Source organism: Helicoverpa zea, chromosome 4 (assembly GCF_022581195.2).
Source record: "Helicoverpa zea isolate HzStark_Cry1AcR chromosome 4, ilHelZeax1.1, whole genome shotgun sequence".
NCBI classification, from domain to species: domain Eukaryota; kingdom Metazoa; phylum Arthropoda; class Insecta; order Lepidoptera; family Noctuidae; genus Helicoverpa; species Helicoverpa zea.
Window position 1 is genome coordinate 9,846,247 of NC_061455.1, and position 24,774 is coordinate 9,871,020.

The window sequence follows — 24,774 nt, forward strand, 5'->3', positions numbered from 1 at the left end:
CCAACGACATGCTGAGGTTAACATATATGCTATTTCCGTGTGCAATATCTAATTTTCGTAAATTGAAGGAAATTTCACAATCGTTCGACGAAGGATGACTTCTTAATACTTGGATAGTGTTTGCATAGCTCCTCCCAAACATCCTCCGACATAAGCCTTCATGATTATAGATACCACCGGAATTTGACTCTTGCGACATAGTGGCCTATGGGATCCATCCTGCATATGGGATCCAAAATCTATAATCGTGATGCAGAAGCCCTCACGTCACTGACTAATTAGTTCTGTACGATATTCATGAACATTTCCTACTCGGTACCTGCGTGACACGAAAAACGTCAAAAAGCTAAAAAAGTCAAGTGGGACTGTCGCATCCCGACCTAGAAAGGCAATCTTTTATGTTAATTCAGTAGCATTCATTCTATTGTTATGTTAATGTTGTTTGGACGAGTCACGGTATCGAGGCAACTTGATAATACGCCAAATACAACGTGCACATAATGCAGCGACCACCATTATGTAGGTACCTGCTATACACTAGCCCTTGCAAGACAATTTTCAATGACTACGATTATATCAACAATCGTTTGCATTCTTTGAATAACTCTTTGTAATATTTCTTGATGCGCTATGCAATTTTTGCAGGCATAAAAATACTTAATGGTTTAAAAATGAGCTGCGATTACGTGACGTGAAAAGTGATGCTAGTAGCCGTACCTACATGTTTATCGGATTTACTTTAACATGTGTCAAAACTGTCCTGGAAATAATAGTTTATTTCCTATTTTTCGTGCGAGTCATGTGTACCTACGACACAGGGAGTCTTCTAGGTAATACCAAATACATCATCTAGGCTAAGTCTGAGGGATTAGGAACAAAAAAATATTTTTAACCATTACTCAAACAACTTACGTCACTATCACTCAAAATCGTTGTATGTATCACAAAAAAATTAGTATCTAAGGATGAACTGAAACGCACCTTAATTAATAGACCGTGGGCCAGCAACAGATTTCCATGCGATTTCCTCTTGAGAGATGACTGGTAGGCTGCCTATGTGGATTTTTCATGGATCTTGTGGACGCCAGCGGTTCGAATTAGTAGTGGTAACCTCCTAAACTTGTAAAAAATAGTCTTTAAATTGGTCAATCTTCGTCAGATTATACTTTCAGCAATATATGACAAAAATAAGTCGGTTGATTTTTAGAGACTATGCCAGCTGAATTTATTCAAAATTATATTAGGTTAAGTTATATTAGACTGAGATTGAGCCAGGAGAAATGACAAATTAAAAAAAAAACGAATGAACAACTGACTTTTCCCCAAGGCAAGGAAGCTGACTTATTTTTCTTGGTAACTTTGGAACCATCTCACACATGTAATTGTATTTTTTGTAGCAAAGACATGATTGCTATGTCATCTTTATCTAAGTTATATCTTTTTGTGCCAAGTTAATTACGCATTATGACAACAGCATGATAAATTATAACTTGCTCTAAGTCACACGAGTAATTATTTATACATTTTATTCTACATACTTGTACTTGTATTTGTATTCTACATATTCAACAAAGACTAAACTTGTCTACCGTGATCTACTATTTGGCTGACAAAGTAAATGATTTTCAACTTTATGCTATTACGTTAAGGCTGTATATTTATTAACTTTGGCGTGCGAACAATTGACACATGCAATTCACACTTATATGTTTTCTTCCTAGGTACAGTCAGCGACCATGTAGTTTTATTTATCTAACCGTAATACGTAGATCACAACAAATAGTAGGCAATTGATACTGTTACGTATTTGTATGTTACGTTATAGTGACATTCTTACCGACTAAAGGAAGAACAAACACATAAGCAATACTTTTAAAGCATATATTTCATAATCACGCGATATGCTCATAGATTTCCATTTTTATAATATTGTGCTCATAAATTTTCAACAAACTTGTGCATTTCTTTGCTTTAGGTATATTTATAATACTTTTGCGCACTCAAGCCACCAACGTAAAAGGCTGTGTATATTACATAAAATAAACTTCAGGTACTTGGAGCAATACTTTGGTTGAATTTCAAACAACGTGTAAGTAGGTAGTTAGTAACACCTAATTTAAAACTGCTGAATATATGGATTAACACTGTTAGCTTAACATTGTATTTGATAATTTTCTATTCTAGGCTTAATTTATGAACATTATTTATTTCTGGATCAAAAACGGTGGATATTATAAGATAATAAAAATTACAGCCTGTGGTCAACATTTGCCTCTGCATTTGCAACGTTGCATAACATTCAAACAATGTGTCCAAAAATATAAATGATTTCCTCACATTTGGCAAATAACATTCATATTGAGTAAGTATATATTTACTATGCAGTAACCAATTGTAAATACTCGTCGTTACTTATCATTAATTTCTTGATATTTTATGACATACTGAATATCTCACAACCCATAGTCTCTAATGTTAGTCAAAGATGTCAATAAAAACTATGTTAGCAACATAATTGAATAACAATTGCATTTAAATCAACAGCAAAAATATAATTTAAAAAAGAATAACGAAAGGCTTTAACAACAGTAATGAAAAAAGCAATAAAGATTTACCGTAATCAGGTACGCGAAAAAAAAAAGAAAATATTTGGCTTTTATAAGCTGACTGCGTTTTGTTTTGTATGGCAACACTGATGACTTTAACGTCTTACAGAAATATTGTGTAAGTTCGCTAAGGGTCACGTTTCAAAAGATCAATTTGAAAAAAATGCGAATACTTTAAAATCATCTACAAGTATTACTGAAAATTTTCATAAAACGACTTCATCATTTTTTATAGTTTTGGTTTAAATTCAAAGCTTTCTTTACTAAAGACAAAAACTCTGATTTTGAAACATTTATTCAAACTTTAATTCCTAATATTTAATTTTGGTTTCATTAAGCCTCATATCGACGCGAACTTGCACAAAGTTCCAATATGTACGCTTTTCGGTGTGGCCACAAAATCGACTAAGACTAGTTGGTGGGCATTCTGTCTCTTAGGTAAGAGAGTACGGACGCAGTTCCCTTAGCGAGTATGGCGTGCCGCGGCTGACGGAAAACGTTCCCCATTAACTCCAAGCTCCTGGAACAATGGGATTTTTCTAAACTATTGTATCGTTGACACACGCCACTTATCAATGGATAATGGGAATAAAAACTTTTCTATCATAACATATCTCGTTATATTTTCGTTTTATATCCGATGCGTGGTGTTTAACAAACATTCCGTATCACAATAATAACTGTCTGCGCTCAAAAATTTGAAATGCGTGGTCTCGTAAATATTTTAAATAAATAAACAATTGCCTATTTCAATTTGGGGTCACGTCATCCAATTATTATTTTAGTGATTCACCCGAAACCAGCAACTGACAAAAGATTTTTAACCCGATTATAATTATTATTATTAAAAAAACGCATGTAAGTAGATACCTCTAATGAGAGATTAGGTACTCAATGTGCTTTGAACAGGGTGTCCCTTGAAGTATCGATTAAACGGAACAAGGCTATTACGGACAGGGTCATTAACCAAATTTTTGACTTCAGAACGTTTTTGAAATTTTTAACCCTATTCATATTTCTAATCATATAACTAATTTTAGAAATTTTCATCAATTTTAGATAGTACTCGAAGAAAAATTCATTTATAAACTGCTGTGAAGACAAAGTGGTGTAATTTTTTTTTCTGTATGTTGTAGAAGAGTTGCCCTATTGTATGTTCCTACTTAAGTCTCGAGCCAAGGGAGTTATTTTATACTTAGACTAGCTTCTGCCAGCGGTTTCACCCGCATCCCGTGGGAACCTCTGCACGAACCCGGATAAAAAGTAGCCTATAGCCTTCCTCGATAAATGGGCTATCTAACACCGAAAGAATTGTTCAAATCGGACCAGTAGTTCCCGAGATTAGCGCGTTCAAACAAACAAACAAACAAACAAACTCTTCAGCTTTATAATATTAGTATAGATTTGAATAAATCTGTAAAGATATTTCTACTTATTTTGTTCACTAACCTGAGATGTGTGAAGTTGCCCAGCTCCGGCGGTACAGTCAAGATACTATTGTTGCTAAGGTCCAAGACAGCCAGTTTCTTCAGCTTAGCTAAAGCGTCGGAAGACACATTGATCTCGTCTATCTTGTTCTCGGCAGCCAACAGGATTTCTAAGTTATCTAGGTCGTACACACATCTCGGTATCTTCGTAAATCTGTATGAATGATATTATATGAGTTACTCTAAGTATAGGGGTCATTATTCTAGCAGGAATCATAAAATATTCGAATAGCTATACATTTCAGCGGAACACATTGAAAGGGAGTTTTCAGTGTCAAGCCATTATGACACTATATATTTTCGAATAGAATTTAACATTAATTGTGCTATCAGATTTTTATTTATTAACTACAAATAAATAATTTTAACACAGTACAGATTAATTTCTTTTACATTCACAAAATAGGGGGAAATATCAGATAGAGATCAAGATGCTAAAAGTGGCGGGTCTAGAAGGCACTTCTCTGTGTATTCTTTTATGTACATGTTTGTATGTATTCTTTTATGTACACCTATAAACCCACTCCCTCCCCCATGTACCTGAATGTATAGAACTAGAATGTATGTGAATATTCAAACAAATTGGTTTTGATGTGCCCGCAACCTCATTTAGACATTATCACAATGACGTTATGATCGATAATAGGTAGACACAAAAAAATGGTCTTCTTAACTACCGATGAAACTAAAAAGAAAAGAAAGAGATAGAGAGTACGAAGAAATCCAGCAAATAAACGCACAATAAATCGTCAATTTACTTCTCACTATTATTTGAAACCACTTACTTATTATTAGAAATGACTAGTTCCCTCAAGTTCTTCAAGTCTCCTAGCTCAGGCGGCAGATCCATGAGTAGGTTCTTGCCCAAGTCCAAGTACTGCAGATGCCGACAGCGGTTGATTTCGCCGGGCACGTTCATTATGTTGTTCGATGTCAGCACTAGCGATGTTAGAGTGTCGCTCACTTGAACGATGCTGGAAGGGAAATATTATTGTAGTATTTTGAATATATAAGAGTAAGCTATATTTGGGGTATTACTGGCAATTCTAGTTCTGAGGTGAGTCACGTCAGTTTTTACCGATTAAGGCACTGCTTTAAACTTAGCGGTAATTCGATGTGATGCCTACAGTTGCACAGATAGATCGTAGGTACCTTATAGTTGCTTTTATATTCATACAGTCATAGGCAAGCAGAAGTTCCCACGGACCACGAGTAGAACGCGAGACACCTTACATCTATACTAATAGAAGATCTTTTTTTTGTTTGTACCCTAAAAGATAAGAAACTATACTGGACAGATTCAGATACTATAATAGACACTGCAGGAAAGCTATACTATTCCCGAGTAACAGTGGCTATATTTTATGCGAGTACGGGCAGAAGTTCTCTCAGCGCATGAACAATATCGGGGAAAACATCTAGTTTATACTTCGGCCGTTCAGAGAATGCGTTCCTGACACCTATCAGTTAGTCACGACTAGTGATGGGCACAACATAACACTGAGTTCGTTACCGTTCCTTCAAAATGAACCGCCGCATTATTTTAAGATTATTTTCGTTTTAAATTGGCGGAATCATTTGTTTTATATTTTAGTTATTTAAGTGGAAACCAAAAAAAGGTAATATTCATATAATAAAATTGTTTTATTTATTCTTTGTTACAAGTACATTGAATTGAATGTGCGAACAGAATATTAATCAGACTCCGATTTGCTTGAGGAGGTGGTGTCTTCATCATCATCTTCGCCTACATGTATAATTATATTATTATCAATAACAGAATCAATCCTGATATCTCGGTCTAACAAAAGCCGGGTAATCAAATAAAAACAGATCGAAAACACTTGAAAAACGTGGTCTATGCGCACGAAACGACAACGGACGACTGTTTTAGCGTCACAAAATGGCGGCCCATAACGCCATTTGGGGTTACCATTTTTAATCTAAGTATAAAAATGCGGTTTGGTCATAGTTTTATTTTTATATTTCATAAACGTTATAATTAAGTCTTATAGTCCATTATTTTCCAATTCTTAAAAAGAAAATCAAAACGTATTATTTTATATTATAACTGTATAAGAACAGATTACGATACTTGCCTGTTATTTTTAGCACAGCACTACAAAATATAAACCGCTGACATAACCTTGTAATAGCGCAGTATAGATTTAGAAAAATATTGTTTACCAAGTTATTTGACACTCAGTTTGGCACAAAATTATAACATTCATTGATTATTGATATAATAATGTTGTTTTAATGCTCCTCAATTGTTAAAACGGTAAACAACCAGCAAAAATATTTTTATCGTAACTGCAACGCCATTGCAAAGTTACGTCGTCAGTTCAATCGCGACGTGTCAGGAACGCATTCTCTGAATGGCCGAACTATAGTTACAAAACTCACCCCGAAGGTATAGAATTGAGCTTGTTCTTAGAGAAGTCGACGACATGCACTTCTGCATCCGCGGCCGCCGCGAACACGTGGTCGGGTATTGCCGTCAGTTCGCGTCCCGGTACCATTAATGCTTGGCTTTTCTTTAACGTGTACCTGGGAAGTTAAAATATGATTTAGTGTGATGAAATAAGGTTCAATTTTCATTGATGCAGTATCTGCTTAGTTTTGGGGGAGACCTTTGTTCAGCGGTGGTTTTATTCGACTGTGAAGATGTTCATAGATGTGTCACTAATTGCACGACCTTTTTCTAAGTCAAAATTAGTCCTCGTGATTTAGTTCCAAGGGATCATGTATCCAATAAGGACTTAATGTGTGCGTACATACAACGCGTGAAGACGTAAGATAAACATCGCGAGGAAAATAAGAAAGAGAGTATCTTTTTTGCCTTTTACATTTAAATATCTATCACGCGATAGTACCTAATAATTCAGCCTGCAATAAGAAAATATTCACCAAACTTAATGGCGGCTCACAACTTATTTCCGAGCAAAAGCATTGGCTATTTTTTTACAACACCGTGTATTAACTTACGTGTTACGGCCGGTTCACACATGTCTCCGTTTTACTGTCCCGTTTTATCGTGTACGTTTTTTTTTCGTCGATGGCGTATGTAGTTGTATACAGAATACTGTGCCATGTGTGAAGTCACTCATACAACTACATACGCCATCGACGAAAAAAAAACGTACACGATAAAACGGAACAGTAAAACGGAGACATGTGTGAACCGGCCGTTAGGCCACTCGTCAGTAGTAAGCCTGGTCTCGTTGACCACCTTCTCAGCGATGCGGTCGCGGAGGAACTTCATGACGCGGTCGGTGCCGCCGCGGATCACGTCCTGGCAGACGAACGACAGCTTGTTGCCTTCCATGTTTATGCTCTGTAGCTGTGAGAGGAGCCCTAGGTATCTTTATAACACCGTGTATTATATATATAACTTACTTGTCCGGCCACTCGTCAGTAGTAAGCCTGGTCTCGTTGACCACCTCCTCAGTGATGCGGTCACGGAGGAACTTCATGACGCGGTCGGTGCCTCCGCGGATCACGTCCTGGCGGACGAACGACAGTTTGTTGCCTTCCATGTTGATGCTCTGCAGCTGCGAGAGGAGCCCCAGGTTTCGCGGTAGCCTGCAAGAGAAAAAAAACCGGCCAAGTGCGAGTCGGACTCGCGCACCGAGGGTTCCGTACAAATCCTGTATAGATAAAAAGCGAGTCTCGCGCCAACCGCCACTTTCCACATAGATAGGTTTTGACTGCCATTGTGGGATCGATAGCAAAGATCAGATATAGTTATGGGAACTCCTTTACAATTTATAACGTAACCTTGTGTTGGAGCTTATTTTATTTTAGGTGATGAGAATTCAGTACTCATCATCATCCTCCGAGCCTTTTCCCAACTATGTTGGGGTCGGCTTCCAGTCTAACCGGATTCAGCTGAGTACCAGTGCTTTACAAGAAGCGACTGCCTATCTGACCTCCTCAACCCAGTTACCCGGGCAACCCGATACCCCTTGGTTAGACTGGTGTCAGATTTACTGGCTACTGACTACCCGTAACGACTGCCAAGGTTGTTCAATGACAGCCGGGACCTACAGTTTAACGTGCCATCCGAAACACAGCCAATGGTGTCTAAGATATACTTAGAAAGTACATACAAATATAGAAAAGTTGCATTGGTACTTGCCTGACCTGGGATCGAACCCGCGCCCTCATACTTGAGAGGTTGGTCCTTTACCCACTAGGCCTAGGACTAGGTAATTCAGTACTAATGGGATCTTTTATTTTTGAGGGATTAATCACCTAACGAGCCCCAGTTTCAAGTTTTTTTCGAAGCTGTGACGACTTGTAACTGTCGAATTGTAACAACGACTGCTAGAGAGTAGGATTCGGGGCTGCTGGCTTTATGTTTCTAGAGCCTTGACAAAAGTGTAATTCTGTCCCTTTCTTTGTTTTATAAAGTCGGCTTTATTTTATTTTGTAGCATTTTACAAACAAATCCAACTTCAGACATATAAAAAAGCAACAAGAAAACAAAAGCAAGAAAGAAATTAAAAAGATGTTAGGTGCATCGGTCTAGAAGTCGGTGTTTAGAGGATGCATCTATATTTATTTTACCACCGAGATCTAGACCGATGCATATAAACAGTTTTCTTGTTGTTTTTAGAAGTTGTTTTTTTTTTGTAAAAAGTTTTTATTTTTAACTTTTGTGAAAAGTTCACGTCAATACGAATAATATAAGCCCAAACACGACGTTACTAAATCATTCCGTTGAGGAGTTCTCTCGACTTTCTCGCGTCTCCATCATCAAGAAAGCTCTAAACCTTCACTGATAGTATCACCAGACATACATCTGAGAATCAAGTTTTAATCCTATGCATGCCTACAATTTCTGATAGTTGCCCTCGATTTCTCAGGATTTCCATCATCAGATCCTGACCTGATGACAATGGAAATAAACGGCGAGTATACTCTTTTACTACAAAGAAATGATTTCTCAAATCCGTCAAACTTGGTCGTTTAAATTCCCCATTGAAATGAGGAAAATATTTGATTTGATTTGATAATATTTTAATATTTTATGTAACTTCAAATTTATCATTTTCGCAATTTTTCCTTTATCTGTACTATATAACGTTGCTTCTTGCCGAATTTCAAGATTCTGAGTTCACGGGAAGTACCTTGTAGGTTTTGATTCCCTAGCGTGTGACGGAAATTCGTCTAAGGTGTCGGTATAACTGCTGTATCTTTTGATCGCGTTAACTTAGATGTTTGATTTTTTCACTGCCTAAAGGGACAATAGACCTAGGTATTTGGTATAAATTTCAATTTGATACCTTTATTCGTTCGTGAGAAATAAGGTAGTAAGTTTCATTTTATTAAAATATTTTTTTTAACTTTATATAACTAAAAAAATGAGATTTTCGTAATTTTTCCTATATTTGCATTATATGATTATGCTTCATGCCAAATTTCAAGACTCTGAGTTTACGGGAAGTATCCTGTAGGTTTTGATTCCTTTGCGACTGTGGAAAATTTGTTGAAAATATCGACATAATCGGCTGTATCTTTTGATTGGCTTGGCTTAGAAGTTTGATATTTTCACAGCTTAAAGGGACAATAGACCTGAGTACTTCATGTGAATTTCAGCTTGATACGTCCACGCGTTCTTGAGATAAAGGGTCTTGACAGACAGACAGACAGACAGACAGACAGACAGACAGACAGACAGACAGACAGACAGACAGACAGACGGACAACAAAGTGATCCTATAAGGGTTCCGTTTTTTCCTTTTGAGGTACGGAACCCTAAAAAAACACTTTTTTTTGAGTTTTACTCTGCGTCTTTTGCAGTTTTTCTAAATATTCGTACCTATTATGGTATTTAGGAAGTAATTATAACCAACTATCTATCATATATCCTAAGATCTCTAGGACCATCAAAGATAATATCATGATCGCGATGAAATCAAAAAATACTGAACGCGTTTTCACGCGGTTTTCACCAATAGTGATAATTGATTTAATAAACGATTGCTACTAAGTAAGGACAAACAAAAATTAAACTAAAATTCATATTCATATTTAAATTAAAGGTATCGGTATTGTGATTCTTACTTATTCAAATTGTTGTTGGTAAGATCCAGCCGCTTGAGTTTCTGTAAGAGCGATATGTTCTCGGGCAGCACTTCCAGCTTATTGTCTCTGATGTTCAACACGTTCAAGTGCTGCATCTGGTCGCAAAACTCGTCCGTGATTATCTGGAAAAAAGGTTTGTGCATGTAATTTTTTTTTTGTCATAATGTATTTAACATTATTGTATTTATTCTTTGCCAGACAGAAGAAGGCGATTTCCTAAGTGTTGAACCAATCTTTTCCTCGCGGTTCCACTCGCGTCCCGAGGGATTTACTTCGTTGTTATGATCAATGGTAAAGATGGTCACCCATTCATGAATAGGCCGCACCGAGCGCCACTATCTATAAATACTAAATCATAAATGCATAAATTAAAAAAAAACCCCCGACCCAAAAAAAAGCACGCAATTATTATGACAAAAGGTTAAAAACGCTAAACCCTATAAAAATAAAAAAATAACTTTTAACACTACGTAAGTACCAACTAAAGCATGTCAGACTAAACTAAATTTTGTCGTGTCGGGGGACCGCTCTAATTTATTAGCCTAACGTTAGAAGTAATTATATACTACTACATTACATATACTTCTTATAACTTTTTATACAATTTTGTTTAGATACGTGTTTTTTTTTATACGAATGTTGTAATTAGGTTTAGGGTAATTAGGGTTAGGTTTTAGGTACCATTTGATTTAAGTAAGTATTTTTAAAGGTAAAAAGCGGTCCCCCGACACGTCAAAATTTAGTTTAGTCTGACATGCTTTAGTTGGTACTTACGTAGTGTTAAAAGTTATTTTTTGATTTTTATAGGGTTTAGCGTTTTTAACCTTTTGTCATAATAATTGCGTGCTTTTTTTTGGGTCGGGGGTTTTTTTAAATTTATAATTTAATTTTATTTCATGCTTTTTGAAGGAGCTCCTTAATTTTTCCTTCTTTCATTTAATTTCTTTTATTTTAAGATGGGGTCGCTATATGCGATCTCGGCCAAAAGAAGCTGTTTAACAATCCTCATGACAAACCAGCTCTAGGAGAATTGCACAGATTGAGAAACAACAAAGATTAACCTTTGGTCATTCTAGATTTTCAGCAAAAATATAAATCGGTTTATCCGTTTCATTCCGGCATTCCAGGGTTTCATCCGCCACATCCCATTTCCAGCATCAGGTTCTCGTCAATCAGAAACATTAAGAGAACTCGTCAAGACAAATTCAACGAGCCCAAACTCGATGGGTTTACTAAACGGCAGTTCAGGGTTACGTCTCCTATCTTCGTGTCCTAACAGCAGACCAGCTCAGTGGTTCCAGAAGACATTAGTATTTCAAATTTCAGATCCCACATATGCTTGCAAGTAAACTGAGCGTGTAACATTCCTATCACACCTAACAAACGAGCTGATGACCTTGAAGACCTGAACCGATTTCCACCAAACATAGCTAAGAACACTCCCGAATGACATTCCTTTCAAACAAAAAAAAACCGCATTACAATCGGATCATCCGTTTGGGAGCTACGATGCCACATACACACACACACACACCCTCACACACACACACACACACACACACACACACACACACACACAGACACGTCAAACTTATAACACCCCGTTGTTTTTGCGTCGGGGGTTAAAAAGTAATGTTTTTTGAAAATGTTAAATGCTCTTTTTGACTGCCTGAGGGGCACAGATATTATAGAACCTGAGAAGGATCATAGGCTACTTTTGATCCGGCTGAAACGGCGGCAGAAGCTAGTTCAATACAAAGAATCGAGCGTAAATCTGATTACCTTGATAAAATTGTTAGCCATGTATATTTCTTTTAGGGCATTACAGCCATAAAAGTCGGGTAGTTCTTCAATGTCGTTATGATTCGCGTCTAGTATTTCCATTTTTCGTAGCTCTCCTAATGGCGGTAATTTCTTTAGACTATTGTTGCTGATGTTCAGTTTCTTCAAATCTGAAAAAAAAAACAATCTTCTGAACTTGCACTAAATACTGTGATCAACTCAATTTTGAAGAATTATTATTTCCTAGAAATTCGACTTGGCTCATTATATTATTAGAGTTTTCTATATGTGTTTCGAGGTAGCAATATAGCAACCACCTATGCCATAGGAATGACATTAATTTCACAGACATGGAACAAACACTAGACATTGAACTTTATACAATGGGTTTAAGGTCTTCCTTACTACAAAAAAATGTAAAAGTAGCTGCATAACCAGTTTTAATGCAGTGACCCAAACTGTGTGGGCCAAACAAGCTATTATTATATTATGTGCATATATTATTCTACATTGTTATATCACATAATGATAACAATTTACACAGTGAAACTTTCCCTTATTATTTAACCAACTTATCAGTGCATATTTATAGTTGTGAGATAAGATCAGATATTATGTAATGCTACATTAAATGCAAGTAAATATTGACATATAATCACCTCGAAGATTAACAATATCAGGCGGTAATTCCTGTAGTTCATTGTGCGATAGATTTAGTTCTACTAAGCGTACTAAATACCCCATTCCTGGAGGTAACACTGTCAATTTGTTGTGTGATAAGTCCTGTAAAGTTAATAAAAATATTATGTCATAAGCTATTTATTTGAGAGAATTATAAACTCTAAAATGCATTTTTTAAATATGTTCTGAAATGGAACCTCAATCTACTTACCAAAAAGTTCAGCATAACTAAATCTCCAAAGTCTGGTTCTATTTTTGAAAGTTGATTGTGGGCTATGCTCAGACAGCGCAACTCCGTCAACTTATAGAATTCCTTGGGCAGTGTTGCTAGTCTATTGTGAGATAGAGTCAGGTTCATAAGACTCTTTAGTTCACCAAATTCCGGTGGGAGGCTTGAGATGGCATTATCATGCAGCTGGAATTAAATTCATACAAACATATTTTTTATTACCAGTCTTAAAAATTTGCTTAGTCTTAAAACTGCAGATCTAGTGATACGGAAAAAATCTGGTTTTAAATGCATGTAAAAAGTGTTTTACAACCAGTTATCGTTCAAGGTTTAGTTTCAATTTATTGCAGTAACAGGTAATATATATTGAGCATGTTTCGCTACATGGATTTATGTGGTAGATAAAACATGTTACTCTTAAAAGATTTCCTAAAAATCTATACTCAAGCAATTAACTAAATTATGCACTTAATTTTAAATTATAATTAAAAAGAACTGCAACAATATTAAGTAGTCCTGCTCACCTTGAGATTGATGAGATGTTGCAAAAACTTGACATTGGCTGGTATCACTTTTATAACGTTGGAACTAAGGTCAAGGGTCTTCAGGGGCTCAGCATTCCACCACATACTGTTATCATTCCTGGTGAAGTCAACCTCCTTGGTCTCTTCCAATACCAGCTCATCAATTTTCCAAACATTGTCAGGCACTGTATGTGAAAATAACAATAAAAATTGGTGGTTGTCAAGCATTTATGCAGCTATAGAATTTTAGCTGTAGGTACTTTCTAAATACTTGTTCAGTCATTAAACTACTGTTTTCTATTTTATTGTAAACTAGCTGTTGCCCGCGACTTCGTCTGCGTGGGCAATATAGAATTTTCGTTTATTTAATCGTTCATTGCTCAACCCCCGTAGGTGATAGCGTGATAATATATAGCCTATGTGTTGAACCGGCCCCCAGGTAATAGTCATGCAAAATTTGATTTAAATCCATGCAGTACTTTTTGAGTTTATGGTTCAGAATCGATTATGGATCACCCCCCAAGTATTCTTTTAAAAAAATATTCAATGTACAGTTTTGACTTTCCTATCATTTTATTATATGTATAGATGAAAAATATATTGTTTGTTCAAATAAATGTGAAGATTTGATTACAGCCTGTGAACCTTCTAAATAAGTATGCTTAAATCTCATTTCTATATAACACTGTATGTATATATATGTGTATGTAAATGTTTAATAAATAATTGTCTCACCTGTCCCCAGTCCCCTGTTGCATAAACTGAGTTGTCCGGTCCTCTTCGCGGATTTAATCAAACCAATTGATAACTCATTCTCATCAGCTTTCTTGTCTTGGAGATGAAACACAGATTTATTACATACTCTAATACGGGATTTAGATTGAGGTCTACTGGACATTTTAGAGGGTAAATAGGAGTGCGCTGTATTTTGTTGCTGAACTACTGAAGCGAGATCACATCATTGTTTTTGTTGAAGTCGCAATAAACTAGTGTGCACATGAACGAAAATATTTGTTTATGTTTTTTGACGGAAACATTGCACCTATTTTGTGAATAAAAACAGCACAAAAATTGCTTAGAATGACAAACTGAGCCGTATTATTTGGTAATATATGAAAAAATATGTTGCATAAGCAAGAAAATTAAATCATTTGTTGCTTTTATGATATTTATTTTAATTATTAGAGATACAATGTACACACACCTTTGTATTGAAATAATAAAGGTGACATTTCGGAGTACAGATTAAAAATCTTTATACAGATTGTAGAATACTACAGTATTTTAGAAATAAACAAAATGACTGCATAAGTACCTAAAATATTGCAAAAATATGTTGTTTAATTTTATTTGTAATGTAAAATTAATAATAACTATGTGCTTCTGATAACTTAACAATATAATAACCTCTTTCCGTATTTACGGAGTGTACATTATAAAAAGTCCGGGAAAATTGAACAGAAATTATGGAGAACCTACCGACCGATGGAGAAAATTGCATTACAAAATTTTTCCACAGTTGAATAATACAATTGTATACTCCTATTATGTCTAAAAGCCGATGCCTATGTCTGAATTAGGAAAGTAACAATGAAATACAGAGTCAATTTTCGTTTCTCATAATCTATTCAAATAATAAAACTAATCAATATCCTCATCATATTTTTTTCTAATTAATAGCTAAGGGTACTTACATGATTTAACATGGCTAGAGTAATTTCATAAGGCACTACTTACCATTAAAGGATTTCGAGAGTGGAGTCGGCGGCCCCTTTGTATAACATTTGTTTTGGTTACAGATATTTTCAACATTGCACATTTCGTCTGACCTACTTAAAAGTGGCATTAAGTTTAGTTCTGCTCCCCCAGTTTTTCATGAGTGAAACTACTATTACATATTTTGAATACACTGAAATTATAGATTCATTGATTTTATCCTATTTTTATCATCTATTTATTGACTAACACTAACGCTGTCATAAAATAATGAATGAATCGTCATTTCTTTATTTTTTTTTTCATAATTATCAGCCAGTTATTTTTTTATTTCCACTTGAGAGCATCTTGAGATGTAATTAATAAACTTCTTGGTTCATTATTTGATTGTTTTATATAGTACTAGCAAACCCGGCGAACTCCGTTCCGCCACCAGATGGCTTCGTTTTATGTAACATATTGTTTGGTGATATTTTTTTTTTGTTTTTCCTGAATTTTCTTTGCTATAAACCTCACGGAGCCCGAGACCTTTCCAACGAATGCAAAACCGTGGAAATCGGTTCGTGCGTTCTGGAGTTATAGCGTCAGGGAGGAAAACCGGACTTATTTTTATATAGTAGATTTTTACTTTCATTAATCGTTTCGGTCTACTGTAGTATTTACTCGTGCGTGAGTATACCAAAGTTTTAGGTAACAGTGTCCGGCAAGTCTAGCTATCGTTACACTACACTGACACCGAAGTGACTAAAATTAGCAGGTTCAAATCGGTTCGTAGTTCTGGGGTATCTATGGAATAAACAAACAAACGAGTAAATGTTTCCTCTTTATTATATTAGTACCGAAGTACTTATATCTTTATTTAAATCTAACAGACCTTCACACGGGAAGGCACTAAAAGCAAAATAATAATGAGTATAGAGGAACTATTGAGCAAGCTCGCTACATTTGATTGAATATGGTCGGCTCTCGTGTTTCTTTTTGGTTCAAATGATGTTAATGTATGGCGGATCTTCCCTTTGTCTAACAGAGCACTCCCTTCGTTACTTCGCCAGTACAGCTCCGCGAGTGTTGCTAGGCACTGCAAGGAAACGTAGTTTTGCAACACAGAATAAATCTACCATAGTATACCTATTAAATAATTCCTGGTCTTACTTTGACTTTGAGTCCACTCTGCTTAAAATGCAACTCGGTGAGTATAAAATCTAGCTGCAAGGATGTCGTTTCCAGCCCGTCTTCATATACATTGTGGATAGCAGGCAACAAAGCCGAGGTAAGTACTGGCTCACTGTTGATGTACCATGACAGTTGGCAGGCCGGACGAGAGCGCCCTGATGTACAATTCACTTGCACACGATCACCCAGACGATACCGTGACCTTAGCCCTGTTAGGACAGGAGCTTCCTCGGGTAGTACTGGAAATGCAAAAAAAAAAATACTGCAATAGTTTGCAGTAGGTAACTTACCTAAATAAAAATAATGAACAATGTAGGCTGTTCTCACCAACGACATCCATATCTGCATGTCCAGATACCGTAGGGAAAAGCGGCCGTTCTCCGGAAACCTCACAGCGATAACGGCCTCCAGTCTCCAACACTGCTGCTGACAATACAAGGCTAGCACCCGAGGGATCCGCTTCCTGCGTCCGTCAAACAAAAATAGAAACGTTTTACATAAAAATCCTACAAAGACCAGTAGGTGCCTACAATAGTATTTAAACCCATGTTTGAACTTTTTAATCGAACAAAAGAAGGTGCATAGAGGTACCTCAACATCGACTCCAGGCAGCGGGAACTTTCTCCTGGGCTCGTGGTCGCGCGGCACGTGTCGGAAGAACTCCTTGCCGTCCTTGTACCACTTGACGGAGTAGAGCACGTCGGCCGGGCCCAGCACCCAGCGGCACGACAGCGACGCACGCGTGCCCAGCGCCACGTGCGCCGGCACGCGCAGCTTCAGCAGCTCCAATGATATTATGCGGTCTAGATTATTTTTTTTACCATAAAAATACATAGCTCATCTAAATAATGTAAAAGGGGAATTTCAAATAGAAACTACCTCACAAGCCCAAATATCCAGTTTCTTGGCTCCGTTAGGTGCATATAGTATAGTATAAGTATAATCTCCATTCATACAATGACATACCTCTCTGAAATATTTTACTCACCAATAAAAATCAAGTCAATGAAGACTATCCACAAAAAATGTACACAACAGCTGGTCACCATCGCATCTCATGAAACCATCACATCGAAAAAAAATCTTTCTGCCTTATTTTTCGCATTATGCTGTAAAATCAACATTTATCAAATTATAACTGGGTATCTCAGGTATTCGAATTTCAGTCCAGTGGTCATCTGAAAGTCAAAACATTACCTATTTATTGGGATAGATACAAACAAAAAATATTTCAACTTTTGCGATTGTTGTTTGTTTTTGCCCATTGACCGTGCTCACGCATTGTTCCGTCAATTTAGTGGCCTCACTATATAAAAGATCATGTTACCAAGAAATAAAAATATGTCCGAAAAGACGTAACAACATTCTTAATTCGTTGTTTATTTCTTAGTTATTTTTTTATTTTATTTTAAATTAGATAATCTGAGTATGAAAAAAAACATACCTACCTGTCGTAACTTTGTTTCCCGGGTAGAAATTCGCATTCAAGAACAGATAAAAAACTTTACCATTTCCTAAGCTTAAAACTGTAAAACTTAATTAGGTCTCGCCTATGTAGATCCTATAGGCACATAAAAGCACACACAATTTTCAGTGGGTTACCTACTAAACTAAGAACTTTCACGAGTATAATTTAACGGCACTTAACTTGCGTGTATCTTAACCGAACGATAACATTCAAGTAACGAAAACGTTGACACATTGGAAACCGCCACTTCCAAACACAGCATACAAACTTATAGTGCGAGTTTGGAAAAACAACTAAAAAGCTACAGCATTTTAGGGTTCTCTCGTTCAATTCTGGTAATGAGGTGCATGGTCAACTCTCGTTAAAACTTAGGGCTGTTTTAGTTTCTATGCAGGTTGCCAAAGGACTTACATTATTGTATCGAGGACACATTGCGCTATATGAGAAAATTTTTCACATTTTCTTAACTTTACAGTTATTACTAGGTATTTTAAAGCAGAAAAAGTTTTAAGCGCAGAAATCTTAATCAAGCTACCATGGAATTTAATCCTCTATTAAAAAATATTAAGATTTTACTAAAACTGATATTTTCTACGGAACCCGACGACGATGGTAAATATCATCATTATAATTTTTGTCAACCAGGGGCCCGATTCTCCTAAGTTAATAATGTGAAAATCGAATAGAAATCGAATCGCAATAGCAGTTTTAACCATATCGGGAATTCTGCTACTAATAAAAGACCAATCGTATTCGATTGACATTTGATTGGTGTGCGATTCTTCTGCTATTTTGGTGATTTTGGTCTATACGGTAGTTTGCTGTACAATCATTTTGCAATCGTAAATCATTTGCAGACAAAATGATTCATTATTGAATGACAGAAAAGGATAAAAACGTTTATTTCAAAGAAAAAATAGCGGAATGCCACATACGCTTCAATCGTAATCGAGTCGGGGTTGGATCTCAGTCCAATCAAGTCGAACGTGAATCGTATGTCGCTTAAGTAAAATTAGGAGAATCGGGCCCCCGGTCAAAGCCCAAAGGTTAGTAGGCTCAGCTACCATCCAAGGTGCCATCTCAGATGCTAAATAAATAATATACCTATGCGGTTACCATGAGACAGAACTTCATTTACACTACAAAATGTAAATCATGAAAATACATAATAGGTATAAAACCATTGTCACAACATAAATGACAGAGCTATTAACTCCACAGACAAATAGTTAATCGATTATGGTGTCCAGCGAGTAGCTATCTCGATTAGGCCCTCTGAATCACTGCAGTATAATGTCATCGAGATCTTTGGCGATCGCGATATAACTTGACGATTGTTAGCCGTTGCGCTATACTTGGTGGTGCAGGGAGCGGTGCTCGCGTAGCCTGTAATCATGCCTTACCATAACGGTGCGCTAGCTGCAAATTGAACGGCTGTAACATGAATCCTGGACCGGACTTGATATCGAGGTAATTCATACAGACTTGAAAACTGCGGACACGACTTCTCGAATGAAATGATGGTCACTTTCATCCTTCAAAGTTACCTACCGTTTTTACAAAGATTCAAAGTTATTAAAAAATACTTGAATTCAGCAGTGTCGCAACCAGTAGTGCAACAGTAGGGTAGCTGCAATTTATGTAAGTTGTAGCAAATTTTGTTTTGTTTCGTCGATTTTCATTTCGTTAATTTAACTTGAGTATTTTACAATCAGTCAGAATAGGTATCTGTATCGTGCTTTCCTGTCAACGATAAGTTCACTTTGCACAAGAGCCTGTAAGGGCACAGCGAATACGGCCAACCAAACACAATGCCTGTAAATTGCACCAAAATGACGAATGTGCAACGGGTTGTTTAGCTCCGAGCTTAACCACATTTTAAGTCTCCTAACGAGTGTGATTCACGCTAAATAAAGTTATTATATCGACGAGTTTTTTGTAAGGGGGCAAGAGCTTACTTTGAAAATATTAAATCATTCATATGTGTAGGGAGCGCATGTATAGGTCTAATTAGTAAAAAAAAGTTTTATGAGAAATCTTTGAAGTCTGGGTGCCTACAATTCTTTATTACATGATTCTTTATTTACTCAGGGGCAGAGGCAAGGGCGGTGACATACTGAGATTTATAATTATACGGATGTAAGGTATGAGGATCGCGATGCAATTAGTTCGAACTTTGAATTTGGTCATACCGCAGCCATACGGGCGGCGGGATGCGACTGAAGGAACCTCGCACAAATGAGCCAATTTGTTCTGCGCCACCGCTTTTAATGACTTTTTTGGGTCGACCCGAAATCTCGTTATTTAGTAAGCTCTGCTTGTTTATTTATTAGCCTTATTTTTATCTTGTTAGCGTTTTTAATCTCCGTTAAAAGTGCATCATTCACACTTCGCTATCGGAACGGAAGTGTGTGGGATTCAGTGGGATTACACAAGATATAAAGTAAACAGCTACGTTGTTTGGAGATCTAACCAGGGCCCCGATTCTCCTAAGTTAATAATGTCAAAATCGAATAGAAATCGAATTGCAATATGATCGCAATAGCAGTTTTAACCATATCGGGCATTCTGCTACTAATAAAAGACCAATAGTATTCGATTGACATTTGATTGGTGTGCGATTGGTCTGGGCCGCGATTCTCCTAATTTTACTTAAGCGTCATACGATTCACGTTCGACTCGATTCGACTGAGATCCGATCCCGACTCGATTACGATTGAAGCGTATGTGGCATTCCGCTATTTTTTCTTTGAAATAAACGTTTTTATCCTTTTCTGTCATTCAATAATGAATCATTTTGTCTGCAAATGATTTACGATTGCAAAATGATTGTACAGCAAACTACGGTATGGACCAAAATCACCAAAATAGCAGACCAATCGCACACCAATCAAATGTCAATCGAATGCGATTGGTCTTTTATTAGTAGCAGAATGCCCGATATGGTTAAAACTGCTATTGCGATTCGATTTCTACTCGATTTTGACATTATTAACTTAGGAGAATCGGGCCCCTGCTATTTTGGTGATTTTGGTCTATACGGTAGTTTGCTCTACAATCATATTGCAATCGAAAATCATTTGCAGACAAAATGATTCATTATTGAATGACAGAAAAGGATAAAAACGTTTATTTCAAAGAAAAAATAGCGGAATGTTTGCCACATACGCTTCAATCGTAATCGAGTCGGGATTGGATCTCAGTCGAATCGAGTCGAACGTGAATCGTATGCCGCTTAAGTAAAATTAGGAGAATCGGGCCCCTGTAACATAAAATAGTAATGTTTTGGAGATGTGAGTTATGAAAAATGTTGGATATTTCGGTAAATAAACTAAGTTACATTGAAATATAAACGGATATTTTATTTGGATAAAATACACAGGCGTACAAAAAGAAAGATCATCGTGAAAAAAAGGCAAAGACAATTGAAATATTACTGTATAGATGACGAAAGTAGCTGAGCTTATAGCAGGTACCTACGCTAACGTCTTAGATACCTAGAGGTGTAGAGTGTCTTTCTGAGAACGCACAAAATTAATCATGCAAATTTTATGTAAGCAATCTAAAAGACGATTCTCTATTTTTATTCAGTTTAACGGCGCAATCCCTTGGCTAATGGCTCGTGCGCCATTGTCGTGTGAAGCCAAGTGAGAGAAATGCCGTGACGTACACTTTGCTCCTTTATAAAAACGTTTCGCTATGGAGATTCAACACACAGTTCAACAGCAAGCTTTTGACAAGGTTTGGAATCAGTGTCTTCATCCAGTCACCATTATTCCGTTCCCGTCTTTTCTGTATTTAAATTCTTATCTGCATGTAAATCAATTTAAAAAGTTTCCTCATTTGTAATACTGTTGCTTTGTGTTAGAAGGTTCTTTCTTTAAGATCTCCTAAGATCTAAATGAAAAAATAATTTCAGTGTTCAAAATGTCGGGACTCATCAGGAATGTGAGTGCCACAACCCTGACGTTGCTATTCTGCTGGGCGCTGGTCTGCGCGGGCGCCTCTCTTACTGGACGCTGCAAGATCAAACGACATACACACAAGGCGATGCAAACTGACCTCAATGGGAGAAGGTGTTGGGATGACGTCAAGATCATGGGCTGCGGAGGATATTGTCTTTCTTATGAGGTAACTATGACTGAAACAAGTTTTCGTATAGAGGGAATTAACAAACTGCAGAGTGTATTGTAAGGAGGTAGGATATATTTGAGCTATATACCCTGAGGTATATAGCTATCCTACTTACATATTAGGAAACCACATTGTCGACTGTTTCCAACGTTACCCGATGTCACCTGCCTTTTCTCTCCCTAGCATCAATTGGTTGGTGGAAGGAAACTACATAATTTCGTTACTTTCAGATCTCCGACTGGCAGTTCCCATACAAACAATCACATCACCCTGTGTGCGTGCATGGAGACCGTAAGCATGCATCAGTAAAGCTGCGCCACTGCGACCCTGGCGTGCAGCCTGGCACCGACATATACCATTATGTTGAAGCCACCTCATGCAGGTGTCAGGTCAGTCAGAGGCAATTTTCAAACTTAGAACCTAAGTGATGGACCTTCATATTTATAACAGGGATAAATGAGGGTAAGTGTAAAAACAGAGATCTACACACGTACGTAAGTGTCCAGAGTAGAAAGCTTTATTCGGACATTCAGAGGCGTGGTGAGTCTAAACTTAACAACACGAAGCTAACTAAATAGGTACCTACATATTGGGTAAACTAAAATCCATTGTTGGTATCGAACATGTCGTCTATTTATTAGAAAGTTTGCTATAAGAAACTTAGCTTAGGAACTAAGTGAAAGTCATGGTAAAGAACTATATGGCTAATGAGTAGGTATGTTGTATGTAGATAAGAAGGTAGGCACCCAATATTTAATTATTCTAGCGACAATTTATTGATCAATTTATCATTCCTCTCTTTAGGCATGTTCATCAGAGGACACCAGCTGTGAGTGGCTTCCTCCCGACTCCTCTCTCCTTGGTGGACTGGTTCTAAGAGAAGAAATAGAAGAAGAGCTGGAACAAAATAGCCTTTAGAGTTTTCTACTGAATGTTTAATAGCAAACGTGCGAATGGACTTAGTTATAATTAAAAAATGTTGCAAGTTATTTTCTATGAATAGGTATTGAATAAAAAAATACTATTTACATTAAGGTTATTATTTACAGAGCCTAGAGATTGACTGTCAATAATAATAGGGGTTAAAGTATGAAATTGCCGATTTGTACTGAAAATCTAAATTGTAGTCATTTTTTTAATTTTTAACAAACTTATTTTAATTAAAATAGTTGCCATTATTATCTATATGTCGGAGATAGTCAATAGTACGGTCACTGAACGAGCCGCAAGCGCGCCCTCTGGTGGCGTTTTCGGGGAAAACAACAATTTGGCGCGCTTGGCGGAGTCGTGGCGGTCAGCGCGGCGTCCGCGGAGCTCAGTCTTAGTTCACTCTCGGTTGAGTCTTAGTTCAGTCTTAGTGCAGTCTTGGTTCAGTCTTCATTGAGTATTCGTGGAGTATTCGTTGAGTTGTCGCGTTACTGCCTTTCGTAACGTCTAGTGTACCTAGTGTTGTAGTACCGTTGTAGATCTATGTTGAAATGTAAAGGTTCTTCTAACCTGACAGACAGACATGTGTTGCTGGGGAGTTTGTTCCGCCACTTCTTCTTCCCAGCCAAAACACATAGGAAGTGGCGAAGGGCGGGCGTTTTGGGGGTTGTCTTTTGTTCTGACTAATTTGAATAAACGTTTCTAAGTTTTGAGTTCTGTTTGAGTTATCTCTTTGCTCGATTACCCTACCTGATGTCGGACGATAGTGCCAGCCATCCTGATGTCGCCTCCGACATATACATTGCGGCCATCTAATAGGAAGGTCATTTATGCTTTTGCGATAGAACTCTGAGGATCTAGACTGCACAAACTGTGTGAAAGAATTTTGTTCTGCCTCCTGGGAAGAAACTTCTTGTCACGCAGATAATTGTCCAAATCACAAAAAAAAAAAATGGTCCGTTGGAGCAAGGCCTGGCGAATATGGAGGAAGACGAATAGTTGCCAACTGCAGTTCCTGAAGAGTTAAAACGGTTTCTCTTGCTGTATGAGGTCTCGCGTTGTCATGGAGCAATAACGGTGAAGGTCGATTCATGAGTCGTCGCTGTTTTACTGCTAATTTTTTAACATTATTCGGTGTTCGTCTGGGTGTCCGGGTAGTTTGACTAGGATCGGCATTCACCGTCCCTCTTAATTCCTCGTTAATCACCTGTCAAGCGGTCTTCCTCGTGGCTCGTTCTTCAAGTCGAAGTTTCCACCACGAAAGCGTTTAATCCAAAATCGCACGGTGCGTTCGTTAGCAGACACCTCTTCAAATGCAGCACTGATATTGCGGGCTGTTTCTGCCGTTTACTTCCGCGGAACTCATATTCAAAAATTACTAAAATTTTCGCAGTATCCATCTTTCTTGTTTAAGTTGAATAACAAAAACAATTGAACATCGATAATCAAATGTTTCACATTTTTTAAAAGAAGAACATCACAGAAACCATGTGAAAAAAGTTTCATTCGAAAACCTCAAACCATGAAGACTCTATGGCAATTCAAAAACCTACTAGAATAAAACGGCAATTTCATACTTTAACCCCTAATACTTTGTCAATAATACTATGTACTATTTTGATATTCTAATATTATGACATCTACGTTATTATGTTACAAGGGTTACAAGAGTTTTACGAGCAGTCTGGCACTTTTTAACCAACTTCTCAAAAAGGAGGAGGTTCTCAATTCGTCGGGATCTTTTTTTTATGTATGTTCACCGATTACTCGAAGACGCCTGGACCGATTTGCAAAAATTTTTTGTTCGATAGGGTTTACCTCTCAGGTGGTCCCATAATCATCAGGTCAAGATCTGAAGAAGATCTTGACCTGAAGATCTGAACTCTGAGAAATCGAGGACAACTTTCCAAATTGTAGGCAGACGCAGGGTAAAAACTTGACACTAAGGCCTCTG

General features: G+C 37.1%; 3 protein-coding genes across 3 annotated transcripts; 1 reads left to right on the top strand and 2 right to left on the bottom strand.

Annotated features, from left to right (window-relative positions):
• Positions 1 to 1,867: 1,867 nt before the first annotated feature.
• On the bottom strand, positions 1,868 to 14,514 carry LOC124629962 (leucine-rich repeat-containing protein 40-like). The gene is made up of 11 exons (XM_047163644.1): positions 14,138 to 14,514; positions 13,403 to 13,587; positions 12,861 to 13,064; positions 12,628 to 12,751; positions 11,969 to 12,138; positions 10,166 to 10,308; positions 7,493 to 7,678; positions 6,500 to 6,643; positions 4,879 to 5,067; positions 4,056 to 4,247; positions 1,868 to 3,126 (listed from the first exon to the last, which is right to left on the bottom strand). Exons 1-11 carry the CDS (start codon positions 14,298 to 14,300, stop codon positions 3,018 to 3,020), a joined length of 1,809 nt encoding a protein of 602 aa, XP_047019600.1. The 5' UTR covers positions 14,301 to 14,514; the 3' UTR covers positions 1,868 to 3,017.
• Positions 14,515 to 15,983: 1,469 nt separating this feature from the next.
• LOC124629694 (irregular chiasm C-roughest protein-like) lies at positions 15,984 to 17,184 on the bottom strand. Its single transcript, XM_047163206.1, has 4 exons — positions 16,883 to 17,184; positions 16,619 to 16,754; positions 16,271 to 16,530; positions 15,984 to 16,196 (listed from the first exon to the last, which is right to left on the bottom strand). Exons 1-4 carry the CDS (start codon positions 17,123 to 17,125, stop codon positions 15,984 to 15,986), a joined length of 852 nt encoding a protein of 283 aa, XP_047019162.1. The 5' UTR covers positions 17,126 to 17,184.
• A 4,204-nt stretch (positions 17,185 to 21,388) lies between these two features.
• LOC124629963 (thyrostimulin beta-5 subunit-like) lies at positions 21,389 to 22,917 on the top strand. Its single transcript, XM_047163645.1, has 4 exons — positions 21,389 to 21,500; positions 21,679 to 21,890; positions 22,124 to 22,282; positions 22,698 to 22,917. Exons 2-4 carry the CDS (start codon positions 21,687 to 21,689, stop codon positions 22,809 to 22,811), a joined length of 477 nt encoding a protein of 158 aa, XP_047019601.1. The 5' UTR covers positions 21,389 to 21,500; positions 21,679 to 21,686; the 3' UTR covers positions 22,812 to 22,917.
• Positions 22,918 to 24,774: the final 1,857 nt, after the last annotated feature.